This window comes from Geotrypetes seraphini, chromosome 9, assembly GCF_902459505.1.
Source record: "Geotrypetes seraphini chromosome 9, aGeoSer1.1, whole genome shotgun sequence".
Lineage (NCBI taxonomy): Eukaryota > Metazoa > Chordata > Amphibia > Gymnophiona > Dermophiidae > Geotrypetes > Geotrypetes seraphini.
Genome location: NC_047092.1, coordinates 23,613,079 through 23,626,614, shown reverse-complemented (window position 1 = coordinate 23,626,614; position 13,536 = coordinate 23,613,079). Strand labels below are relative to the sequence as shown.

At 44.2% G+C, this 13,536-nt stretch overlaps 1 protein-coding gene across 1 annotated transcript in view; it reads left to right on the top strand.

The window, feature by feature from the left end:
* LOC117366534 (src substrate cortactin-like) overlaps nucleotides 1-13,536 on the top strand; it is a 49,340-nt gene that overhangs the window by 15,232 nt on the left and 20,572 nt on the right. Inside the window, exons 4-11 of the mRNA XM_033957976.1 lie at nucleotides 1,162-1,291; nucleotides 2,867-2,977; nucleotides 3,916-3,970; nucleotides 4,063-4,173; nucleotides 5,237-5,347; nucleotides 9,936-10,046; nucleotides 11,288-11,343; nucleotides 13,425-13,494. Coding sequence (XP_033813867.1) covers nucleotides 1,162-1,291; nucleotides 2,867-2,977; nucleotides 3,916-3,970; nucleotides 4,063-4,173; nucleotides 5,237-5,347; nucleotides 9,936-10,046; nucleotides 11,288-11,343; nucleotides 13,425-13,494 — 755 coding nt within the window. The remainder of the gene's footprint in view (nucleotides 1-1,161; nucleotides 1,292-2,866; nucleotides 2,978-3,915; nucleotides 3,971-4,062; nucleotides 4,174-5,236; nucleotides 5,348-9,935; nucleotides 10,047-11,287; nucleotides 11,344-13,424; nucleotides 13,495-13,536) is intronic.

Below are 13,536 nucleotides of genomic sequence, written 5' to 3'. Positions count from 1 at the left end.
GGACACGTCCCATACAGAAATGAGCAACAAATGGGGGGCAGACCTGAAGAATCTGGCAGTTTCGTTGACAACCTACTGCAGCAGGCAGGGTGGCAGAAGTGGTCACCAGAAAGAAATCATTACATCTTCTTGCAGCCTTGTCACGAAACGAGCTGACTATTGCCTTATCAATTGCCAAGGCAACGGGTGACTACAGGAAGTGGAAGCCAACAACAAGTAACTAAAGAGGAAGAGGAAGCTGTGACTGTGTTAAACCATTTGAAATTGACCAAATTAGGGCTTTGGGAAACCAGCTGTTAAAGGAAGCATAGAGAAATGAGGAGGTCTAGCTTCACATGAAGAGCCTGTAGCAGCAGCTGTCCTTCTGCCATCTCTATTGGAATCTGTCAGGGAGCTGTAAAAAAGGAAGCAGTCTTTATGTCCTCTTGGCAATTCTCTGACTTCTCTTGTAGGGGCTGGTTCTTCTTTATTCCTTAGATCAGGGGTGTCAAAGTCCCTCTTCGAGGGCCGCAATCCAGTCGGGTTTTCAGGATTTCCCCAATGAATATGCATGAGATCTATTTGCATGCATTGCTTTCATTGTATGCTAATAGATCTCATGTATGCATGTTCATTGGGGAAATCCTGAAAACCTGACTGGATTGCGGCCCTCGAGGAGGGTCTGGCTCCCAGGTTGGCAGACACAGAGATAAGTACAGTATTATAAATAAGTAAATAAAAAGAGGATGGCACATAGCACTTTAAATGCACATTGAAATATATTTAAAATTATTTATGCTTCAAATATTTACGAATGCGGAATAGCCAATGATGAAGGTTACCACGTAATTCTCCCCGCAGGTGCAAACAGTAAAGCGGCGGAGTGGTGGGACTGAGGCTTCCACGTACAGTTATTGAAGAATTTTTTAAGAGGTTTTGAATATCTAGTCCTTGCTTGGTGGTATACCTTTTCAACATAACATTTTAGCCGCAACTAAAAAAGCAAGTAGCTGATAACCACAGATTTTTCACCCACTGCGAATTTCAAGCAAGAGTGTGCATCAACTTTCATTTCAAAAATGAGTGCAAAGCCAATGTGCAGTCTTTGTCCCAATTTGAAAAATTAACCCCAATGAGCATTTTTTTTAATGTTGTGCCTTAAATCCTTCTCTTTGCTCTTAGCATTCAGAAGTTAAGGGACAGAGTGCACGAAGAGCATGATGCCATTAAGAAAAAAGAGCTGAGCGAGGGACCCAAGGCCTCTTATGGATATGGTGGGAAATTTGGAACGGAAAAGGACCGAATGGATAAGGTAATGGCAATGGGGATAAGATGAACTGCCGGGGAGCCACAGTCGGTGTCATAACCCAGCTGGCAGAACAGGGGCTGCTCTCAGATGTTAGAGGAAGAAATCAGGCTCTACTTTAAACTAGATGTAAAGAGTAAAAGGTTGCAGGGAAACAAGGAAGCAGGAAAAAGAACCCACCCCGGGGGCAGGGTCTACAACTTCAGTGCGCTGGCAAGAATCCCCAGGCTCCGGGAGCTGAATCAGTCCGGAGCCTGTTCTGGAGCCAGCCCTGGGAATACGCCAGAACCGCTCGCACAGCACGTGCTGTGTATGATCTTGTGAGATCTTGGGTGAGGTTGCACTGTGTTGGCTGCAAGAGGGCGTGTGGAGGGGAGTGGCAGGTTCCTTTGTGAAATGATATGTGAGTGACATGGTAGCAACATGGGGAAGGAGAAGAAAGAGGAAGATAGGCCTAATACCCTACCAAGTTGAACTTGCCCCCCCCCCCAATATTTGAGCTCTAGCTATGTCGCTACCGTACATATTCCCGTCTAGCTATATGGTTCAGGGCTGACTATCTGCTTTGCTTCCTCTCATAACTTCCTTGCTGAGCAGAAGAACCTTTCTGGAGTCCAATTCCAGTGTATGTGGTCTCTTTCCTCCTTTTTCCTGAGTGCTGTCTGTATTAGTGGTGTAGCCAGTTTTTCGATAAGCCAACAAGTAGGTTGGGTAGCCACATATTTCCATCCCACTGCTCCCCCACTGTTCCACAATGTTAAAAATTAAATACCTAAGCTGGTGGGAATCTCCAAACCCCACCAGCTGAAGACTCAGCGTTGCTATCAATTACAGTCCTCCAACCTGCTGATGCTCATAATGGCTGCATTTTTTTGAAGGGGGTTGGCGGGCTACTGAGTCTTCAGCCGGTGGGGCTTGTGGGTTAATTTTTAGGAAGGGCAGTTTCCTTGAAAGAAGGAGTACAGTTGGTGGGAATGTTAGGATCTCATCTCATTGTGGGGGTGAAAAGTTGAGAGCTCCTGGGAGTTCAATGTGATGACATGCACATTTGTATTATATGATCTTTTAAAGGAGATGGGCAGTGCCATTGCTTTCTGTTGCACGTATAATGGTAATAATAGCTTTATTTATATCCCGTCATACCTTTTCAGTCCAAGACAGTGTACAACAAGAAGTGCTGTAAGGACAGCGAGGTAACATCAGTAGATTTGGGAAGGGGTAGAAGACAATTTAGTGACAGGGGTAGGAGGAAGGAACGTGTAAGACGAGGTAGGTGATGAGCATTAGAAATATTTTATTTCTCTTGTGTTCTGTTAAGTGTGTAAGTTATTATATGGTGTGTGCACTATTTTTCCCAGGCATTCAGCTCCGATGATTAGATTTACTGGTTGGTGTGTTGAGGGTTTTGTGTACCTTTCCTGTTATCGATATAGTTCTTTTCCTTCTACTTTATTATAAACCGCCTTGATATTTTCATGAGGGGGTGGTATATAAGAATCCAAAAAACATGTTTTGGTTTTTTTGTAATTACATTGAATTAGTGTATTATATGGGTGTCTTTGTGTCCATTGCATTTTCCAGTGTGCCCTGGGCCATGACTACACAGCCGAGCTGGAAAAACATTCATCACAGACAGATGCTGCGAAAGGCTTTGGAGGGAAATATGGCGTGCAGAAAGACAGAGCCGACAAGGTGAGCACCACCTCTTGCAGTATTCAAATCTAGGCTACGAGGGAAATAGTGGATGCTGCAGATGGGCCATCATGTTTCTATAATCATAAAGCTTCTATGACCTCGCAATGCAAATGTTAGGAGCCTTAGCTTATAACAATAATGATCTGTGACCTCACAATGCAGGTGTAAAGAGCCTGAGCCAATAGGGAGAGAGGGAGATAGTGGATGCTGCAAATGGGCCATCATGTTTCTATAATCATAAAGCTTCTATGACCGCGCAATGCAAATGTTAAGAGCCTTAGCTTATAACAATAATGATCTGTGACCTCACAATGCAGGTGTAAAGAGCCTTAGCAATAGGGAGAGAGGGAGATAGTGGATGCTGCGAATGAGCCATCAAGTTTCTATAATCATAAAGCTTCTATGACCTTGCAATGCAAATGTTAAGAGCCTTAGCTTATAACAATAATGATCTGTGACCTCACAATTCAGGTGTAAAGAGCCTTAGCCTATAGGGAGAGGAGGAGATAGTGGATGCTAAGGATGGACAGTGCAGTGTCAGTTGTGAGGTTTAACAGGCTGGCTATTAGGTGTACAAACGTATTCAAGGCACTGCCTATAAGAAGGGAGAATGACGCTTATTTTACATTAGTTTGATCTTGAAATCAGGTTGATGCTATTGTCTTTTCTGCAGTCAGTTTTCAAGTACGGGTAGTTAAAGGCCAAAGTTATTTAAGACAGGGTCTGAGATGAGGCAGCTGGATCTTGATGCATGGCTGGTAGCAGGTACAAAATGTTATTACAATGGTCTGTTTCATGTACGTATAGAATGGTATATATGGCAAAAGGATCAGCTCCTGCAGTATTTTTCTTCCTGCAGTCAGGTTAAGGTGATGTACGGGTGAAGGACTGTGGCGTATTATCAGATGCTATTTGCTTTTTTTTTTTTTTTGCAGTCAGCGGTTGGATTTGAATACAAAGGAGAAGTGGAGAAACATGGCTCCCAGAAAGGCAAGTTCAGCACCTCTTCCTTCCTGTTCCATGTCCTTCTCAAGGTGGATCCTGCCAACACATACCTCTCCTAATGCCTCGTCATTTTTCAGATTATTCCAAAGGATTCGGAGGTCGCTATGGCGTAGAGAAGGACAAGGTGGACAAAGCTGCTGTGGGGTTTGACTACAAGGGAACCACAGAGAAGCATGAATCCCAAAAAGGTAACAGAAGGATATGCAGGAAGAGAATCTGTGTAAATATAAGCAAAGTTAAAGGACCCTGTGCGAGAGGAAGTGCAGTACTGTGTTGAGTGAGTATAGGGTTACCAGATGTGTCCAGCCTGGCATTTGTCTGGGTTTTGTAAAGCCCCGACGAGCTCCAGCCGCATCTGGAGGGCCTCTAAGCCTGCACGGATGATGTCACACACATCCGCGATGCTCCAGGCCCTCCAGACGCGGCTGGAGCTCGTCTGGAAGAAGAGAGGAGGCCTTGTGGAGGTGGGACTTGAGGTGGAACTGGGCAAGGCTGGGGTGGAATGGAGTGGGGCTAGAGGCGGGGGTGGGGTCATGTGTCTGGGGTTTCCCGGAGAAAAATATGGTAACCCTAAGTGAGTGGTCTCAATACCTTCTGTCCCTAGTGTCTATTTCCTGTTTTATAGATGTAAAGATTAAACTGAAGAATTAGACGATTAGAGTGACTTTTATTCTGCTCGGAGGATAACATATAAGGTGCACTGAAATTAGCATAAAGAATGGATTGATACTCACTTTGATGCTTACTATGACGCTTCTTTTCAAAGCATATGGACATCCCAAAATGCTGAAATGTCCAAATCCCAATTTTCCAAAGGCAAGATTTGAATATCCAACACTGCCATATGCCCAAATAGCAAGGGAGACTGTTTGGGCCTGTTTTGACTGGGACTAGGGAGGGCCCCAAATCAGGATGTCCAACAGGATTACCGAATGCGAAGAAATGTCCAAGTAACGGGGTTGGGATGACTGGACCTGGGCAGGCCTGGGGATGGGTCTAGGAGTCCGGATTTTACTAAAGTAAAATCTGGTAACCCTAAGAAAAAAGATCTTCAAATACCAGAAATACAGTCCGAGACCAAAAAACATGGCAGAAAGATACAGAAATATTCTCAAGCTATATGGGTCTCTTGTTTGTAATTCCTATAAAGCAATGGATTCTTTTTTATAAAGTATAGGGAGAACTTGATATATGAATTCTTTAAAAGCAGTGGGATGCTTGAAACAAACCTTTCTATTATATGTTCTTTAGACTACGCTAAGGGATTTGGTGGAAAGTATGGTGTACAGAGAGATCGCCAGGACAAAGCCGCCCATACTTGGGATTACCAAGAAGAAGTGAAGCCTCATGAATCACAGACAGGTAATATCTACTTCCTCCCATTGAATTATCACCTAAAGAGCTGATAGAACGTACAGAACAGTTTTCAAAGTCATTGTCAAAGGTAAAAAGTGTTTTAGCGGTGTAAAGTGGTCATCTGAAAATTGCTCTCCGTGCAGCTAAAAGTGTGCTCATAATGCATTCTATTAATAGCATTAAGAGGAGGCATTTCCAGAGACGTGGGGGTCATGGAGGTGAAAAAAATATGTGCAGATTTCATTTTCAACTTTACGAGGGGGGTGCTGAAAATTTCTCAACCCAACCAACCAACTTCCTCAATTCTGAGCGTTATTTTGCCACTGTAGCTGAAAAGAGCGCTATCCTATTTTGTTAAGTGCCAATTTGCAGAAACGAAATTCTACGTTTTTGACATGGTTTCAGATCATTTGATTGAGCCACATCCACGGCATTCTCTTCTCGGGTTGGGCTGAGAACTTTTTAGCACCCCCTTCGTATGCATCTTATTTTTCATTGAACTAGTTTCTGTAGAAAAAGCCAGCCCAAGCGACCACAGGAAGGTTTCAAAATGAAAGTAAATGGACAGTTTCACTTAGAAAATTGGAACATCCTGTAGTTCCTGAGTAAAAAGTATTTATGAGCTTGTCTCATTGTAGAAGTCTGAATATAGAACTTCACGGTATTGCGGTATATAAGCTGTTATTATTGTTATTAATATTGCCTATGATTAAAATATTCCATACAGAAAGGAATTAGGTGAAGGTACTGAGTCCTAAGCCTACAGCCTGGCTGCCCTGGGTAGGCCAGCTCTGGAAGCTAAGCAGGGTCAGACCTGGCTAGTACCTAGATGGGGGACCACTGGGGAATACCATGTGCAGGGCCCCAAGTTGGGCAGCAGCAAAATAATGGAGCCACACACTGTGTGGGAGAAGGCACTGGCAAACCACTCCTGTACTCTGCCTTGAAACATCACAAGGAAGATTCCTCACTGTGCATGCAGCCGTGACTCAGAGGCATACACGCATTTTGTTAGGAGTACAGGACACGAGGTAGGAGCGTATTCTATAAAGGAATGTAGGCCCTTATTTTGCTTTATAGAGCAGTGTTTTTCAACCACCAGTCCATGGACCAGTGCCGGTCCACAGAAATTTCCTGCCGGTCCACAGGGCCAGCACGTGCATCAGGCCCAAAACAGTGTTCTTCAACCGCCGGTCCACGGTACGATCGATGCGGCGTTACCTTCGAGCCAGCTGCCTCTTCCTAACTGATTCAGTGCACAAAGCCACGGGCAGTGGCTCCTACGGGCATCCTGCGCCTGAACCGGAAGCCTTCTCTCTGACGTTGCAACGTCAGAGGGAAGGCTTCCAGATGAGGCACGGGACGTGCAAGGTGCAATTAGTACTATTATGGGGGCGGGGTCTGGGGTGGAGATTGGGTAGAGATGGGCGGGGTCTGGCCCACGACTTAGCCCAGTGTTCTTCAACCGCCGGTCCACGGACCGATGCCGGTCCACAGAATAATTCTTTTATTTCTGCCGGTCCATAGGTGTAAAAAGGTTGAAAACCACTGTTATAAGAGTATTAACATAACTGGGTAATAATGCACCTAAGTTTTAGGTACTCGCATTTACACCAGCCATAGAGCTGGCCTGAGTGTGAACCCCTAAGTGCAGCGGGAACACATGTACGGTAACTTACAATATTCTGTAAATTAAATGTGTAGCACGAGCTCTAATCTCGTGCTATCCCGTTTCCCAAGGGGAATTTCTATAAAATCTGCCAAAAAGTTAGATGTCAAAAGGCAGTGTGCTGAGCGCAAATTCTGTAGCAGTATCTCAGCACCCAGATTCGGTTATAGAATACTAGTGTAAATCAACATTTGCTCGCTAATATTTAGATATACCCACTTATTATACCTCATCTATGACAGATATAAAGGTTCACGTCTGAAGGCAGCAATTTAGCGCATCCTGATGTTAATCTACGGAATGCATAATTGTTTGACACACCCATGGCCTAGCCAGGCGCCTCCCCCTGTGAACAACCTCTGGCCACTCCCCCTTTGGCGTTTCATGTGAGATAAGTTAGGCGCAGAGGCTGTAGAATAGGAGCGTAGGGCAGATCTGTGTGTAATAATAATAAGATAAGCTGATAATGACCTCCAATTAGCATTTGTTAATGTCAATAATTGATTGCACCTGTTTAGTCAATTAGGGCCCGATTCTATAAGCGGTGCGTACACCATGGATGCCTAGGAACCCGGCGCTTAGCACATGTCAATCTAAAGTTAGGCGCCATCTAGAGAATCGGGCCTAGCGATGCCTAAAGTGGACGTAGGTACTGGTAGGTGTCTGAACCTGGCGCCAGAATTTTCTTGGCCTAAGTCCACTTTATTTATTTTATTTAAGTATTTATATACCAATTATAGCTTAAGTGGTTTACATTCAGGTTTCCCTATCTGTCCTGGTGGGCTCCCACTTTATCTAATGTACCTTTAGGCGCCTACACTGAAAACATGCCCATGATGCGCCCCCTAACCACACCTACTTTCTGGTAGGCGCCTTGGACTAGACGCCTACCTGAAAGCGGTAGGCACCTACCACCCAGGGGGAGAGTGTGGCGCAGTGGTTAAAGCTAGAGCCTCAGCACCCTGGGGTTGTGGGTTCAAACCCACGCTGCTCCTTGTGACCCTGGGCAAGTCACTTAATCCTCCCCATTGCCCCGGAAATTTTTAGACCCTACTTCAGCATTCCAGGCGGCTTCCCGTGTCAGAGAATTCCGATTGCTCTTGCTTGGCGCTTGTTCTTATAAACATTTCAGAGCCCAACTGAAAACTCTTTTCAAAATACTTGATGAAATAATTTTTCTATCATTATCAAAATTGTCTTTAGTTTAATCTTTTGTAAACCGCGTAGAATCTATGGTTACGTGGTCAAGAAGTACGATGTTATGTTGTGTTATGTAGATAGATTGTGAGCCCACGTATCCCCATTGCTGATAGATGCGCATTGGTTGCCAATTAACCATAGGATTATGTATAAACTGATGTTTTTAATTTTCAAAACCCTAACATCTAGTGAACCACAATTCATATTTAAATCGCTGATCCCATACAAACCCCAACGATCTTTACGTTCATCCGAATTAAATTTACTATCTGTCCCTTCTTTAAAAGTCATCGGAACAAGAAGAGCAGATATGTTCACAGTCGCAGGTCCACAATGGTGGAACTCCCTTCCCCAATACATTAGATCAGAACAAGATATCTCTGTTTTTAAAAATTTCTTAAAAACTTATTTGTTTAAGGATGCATATGATCTTTAAAGATTCTAATCTTATCTATTTTGTTTTAATTAATATCCTCAAAGCGTGCCTTGAAATTATTTACCCTACCTTTTGTTTTTCCCTTTTTTCCTATGCCCTTATTGTAACTTTACCTCCTTTCCTCTTTTTCTCATGTTAGTTACTGCTTGAATTTTATTATATTATGTTTAAAGTTGTTTTATTATATTATGTACATCGCCTAGAAAATTTGAAATAGGCGATTCATCAAGAACTAAATAAACTTGAAACTTAAACTTGAACTTGAGTACCTGAATAAATTCATGTAAACCGTTCTGAGCTCCTGTGACAGAAAGGTATAGAAAATTGAAAATATAAATAAATAATTTAAGCCAATTATGAGGTAAATGCTTGAAGTAAACCACTTTGGCTGTGGTTGTAAAACTACAAAAAGGCGTTATGCAAATCCCAATCCCTTTCTCCTTCCCTAATTGCTTGTTTTTGGCACCAATTAAGCTTTTTATATAACGCTGGGTTTCGCTAAACGGCAGTAGAGGTTTCTACCGCGGATTAGCAAGTTAAATGCTCCAGCCCTCTTAGAATTCTTAGGCGCGTCGGAGGATTTACCTCGCCGGCCTGCGGAAGGAACGTCTACCACCATTTAGTAAAAGGAACCCGATCTAGGCGCCTAATTTGGGCATAATTTATAGAATCGGAGCCTTCGTCTGCATTTCACACCCACAACTGTGCGCCCAATTCTGAGTGACCTACATAAATTCTTTTCATTTTCAAGCCCAAATTCTTTCCATCTTACCATGTTGCTATGTGAAACACTCTTAAAATAAAGTTTATTGGAAGGGCCACTCACGGCTTTGGTGGTCCCTCGATTGTCTAAACTAAACTAAACCAAACCTTAGGTTTATATACCGCACCATCTCCATGGTTGTGGAGCTCGGCACGGTTTACAGGAATTGTAATGAGAAAGGAACTACAAGGAAAGGGCTAGATGAGGATCAGAGGAAAGAAGGAAGTTAGAGGGCTAGGATGTCAAATGAGGAGGGAAGTGTTAGATTTTTGAGAATAACCAGGTTTTCAGATGTTTACGGAAGGGGTTGGAGAGCACGCAGGTTCCGAAGGGGGGAGGTAAGGTTGTTCCAGAGCTTGGTGAGTCTGAAGTGGAGGGAAGTCATTTTTGTCATTTTTATAACGTAATATTTTCATTTTTACAAAATTCTGAGAGGACATTTTTCTTTTCGTTGGTCTTGATATATGAACTCAGCAAAAGCGGTGGGATACTTGAAGCAAACTTTTCTGTTAAAAACATTCTTTAGACTACGTTAAGGGATTTGGTGGAAAGTTTGGAGTACAGAGGGACCGTCAGGACAAAGCTGCCCACAGCTGGGATTACAAGGAGGAAGTGAAGCCTCATGAATCACAGACAGGTAATTTTTATTTCATCTGCTCTTTTTCTGCTGGACAACTGACAGAGAAACAGCTAAAAATTGACTATACAGGACAATTTTCAAAGCCATTTACAAAGGCAAAAATAATTTCACTTGTTTAAATCAGATGGCTGAAAATTGCCTTCCTTTACTGTGGCTAAAAGCATGCATGTGTAACACACATAGATGCCTATCTGCTATGTGAGTTGTGTTATGGGTGGAAGTCTGCAGGACATCAGGAGAGAGGGGGGGGAGACAGGGTACAGGGCAGGGAAAGGGGCTGGGTGCAGAGCCTGGGAGGGAGGACAGGGTGGTGAGCCTGGCAGGGAGGGAGGGGGACAAGATGGAGAACCTGGCAGGGCAGAGAGGGAAGGGGGACAGGGTGAAGAGCCGGGCAGGGCATGGCATGAGGGGGGTTGAGTGAAGAGCCTGGCAGGGGAGGGAGGGAGGCAGGGCACAGATCCTGACAGGGCACATGAATATTAACACAAACGCACCCCGTCTTATATTTGAGTCAACCTTTTTTCCTTCTTTTCTGGGGGGAAAAGGGTACCTCGTCTTATACTCGGATCGACTTATATTCAAGTATATATGATCATTTAAAATACCTATTATACTTGCAAGAGTGTCTAGGCTGTTTATGTGAGTGGCCACAGGGTCCAGGACTGGGCTCTGCCACACTTTTTTATGGTGGAATGCCCTTCTAGATTCCTTAAGGAAAGAATTCTCCTTGAAAAAATGTAAGGTTCTGCTAAAGACTCTGCTATTTACACTGGTTTTTGACCAATAGTCTTTGGTTTGGTCTCTAGGTCAAGACTGTGTGAAAAAAAGATTTGGTTGCTCGAATACTATCTCTGGTTGAATGATACGCTTCTATTTCATGGATTTTATTTCTCTCTTTTATTTATATTCAAAAATTTTGTTTTCACCATTCTGACCTGTCCATCAGAAAGAGCGATATAGCAAGATTTTAATAAATATAAAAATAGACAAAAACATTAATGTGTGTTATTTACCATGAGGTCCATTTTATGCAACATATATTAATGCTGTTAGTGTAAGCTAACTGTTAGGAAATGAACCCCTAAGGGAATTTCCCACCTTGCTACTGAATCTTTGACTTTGCAGCTCTAAAAGCACATCCACAAAGAGCAGAAAGGACTTTTATTTCTAGTCTTTGAACCTGAAAAGTACAACACTGGAATACTTGAAACAATCCGTTTCTTCTTTATTCTCTTTAGACTATGCCAAGGGATTCGGAGGTCGTTTTGGAGTGCAGCAGGAGAATATGGACAAGGTAAGCCATCCTCAGTTGGATCACTGGGACTCCTTGTGCATGCTCAGTCCTGGAGCTGGCGGCTGGCAGTAGCATGTGGAGGGAGGGGAGTTGTTCATCAGCAAATTTCTGTGGATGGTGGAGCTTCAGTATCCCTGCCAGCAACGGCGTTATTTCTAACACACTATGGGGGGGGGGAGGGAATACATTCTCCCTCAGTCCACCTGTGGGTTTCCCCAAAATCAGAAAGCTGGCTACACCCCTGATTTTAAAACAAGGCACCTAGGTTAACAGCCCAGCAAGGCGCGTATTTTGAGCTTATGTTATAAAGGCTCATAGGGGCCTGAGTGTCTTTGTAAGACACCAGCACAAACCTGCAGAAATGGAGCTTGGATTGTGGGTACTGACATTTACACTGCTGAGGAGCATGCATTTTATGAAATAATCCCCAAATTCTATATTTGGCACCTAAAAATATGGTGCCGACTAGAATGATAATGAAGCATGAGTCTGCAAGGTGCAGGTACCTTTTATGGAATTGTGCTTTGGGCCTGTTTGCGATGCATGACTTAAGTGCATGCCCTTAAGCCAGTTATAACCAATGTGTATAACTTTTAGGAATGCCTCTGATCTGCCCCTGTCCCCGCCCCCGTTTCAAATTCATGCACTGCGACTGGCGCATACTTTTTATAGAATCATGCTTTCAGAGTTACGCACGTAACTTTTAGTTATTTTATTAAGACTTGTTACAGTACTCCCCCAAAATTCACGGGGTTCCCATTCCAGGAAACCACCCCCACCCCCGCAAATTTCAACCTGTCAAAAGGCAGGGGAGGCAGGGAGAGGGAAGCTGGAGAGGCAGGAGAAGGCAGCTGGAGTGCCGGTGGGTGAAGGAAATCACTCACGATCTGCTCCAAACGCCTCTTCCTGTGGTAAAGTCAGGCTACACCAATCAGGAGCTGCTTTGACATGCAACTCCTGATTGGCGTAGCCCAACTTTACTACAGTAAGAAGTGGTCGGAGCAAATCATGAATGAGCGAGTCCGCGATTTGTGAACCGCGAATTTGCAGGGAAGCACTGTATACGGCTATCCCTCTGACTTCACTTGCTAGGCATGGGGCCCAGAAGTGTCATTAGAGAGAGGCGACACCAATGCGGGCAGCAAGTTCGTTATGCTGCTCGTGCAGGAAAAATGAGAGGGGTACGAGGGGAGGGAAGGGAAGGGGCGCACACTTATGATGGGGGGGTAGGAGAGGAGGACGGGTGCCTGCGCCCTTTACAAAGACCGCCCCCTGGGGCGGACTGACCCCTGCGCCCCCCTACTATGTCAGTGGTCCCAATTAGCGTCAATTATGAGATGCTAATTGCCAATTATCAGTGCTAATTAGGCCAATTAATCAATTAAGTTGTGCACACACACTGGCTACACGCAGCAATGTACACACACAACCTTAGGCGACATATACGGAATTTGGGAGTAAGTGTGTAATACATGGCTGTATCCAGACCCCTTCCCTGATCTCACCAACTCTAAAAGTACGTGCCTACATGGCCGCCCTGACCTTTCTTCACTAGTGACGCTTTCTCTCCCCTCAGAAGACGCTTAATCCACTTGTACACTGCCGTTTTTTTCATGGCGTCATCCCCGTAAACATGTCCTGGATTTCACGTCCATTCTTGCCACATTTAACAAGAAATGCAATATTTGGCCGTTGGTCTAATTCAAGCGCCAACATTCTTGCGGCGTCATGCAAAAAACGCACAGCAACACTAATGAACGCCACTCAGCAAGACGCCGCCACACATCGACACGAACACAGCTGCGAGACACCGATATACCTAGGTTATGAGACCTTACCGAGCTGTTTGTACAGTGCTGCTGACATAAGCGCACGGAGGCAAGTTCGTGAACTTCATGGTCAGACCTCGTAGGCATGCTTTGTCTCAGTTACGCTAGTATTCTGTGAGGGAAAGTGGGTGCCTGTGTTCCTTTATAAAATAGGCTTCTATCCATTGTAGAATTGCCCTCCTACTGGGGTACTGCATCTCCCAGAATCTGCAGAACATAAGATTTTACACTTGGTTCTTTTCCCGTCCTCAGAGTGCTGTTGGCTTTAATCAGATGGAAGGACCAAGCAGTTCCTATGAAAAGACCCGACCTGTGGAGGCTGGTATGTCTCAGTGACTTCATCAAAGCCATGAAAGATGCTGTG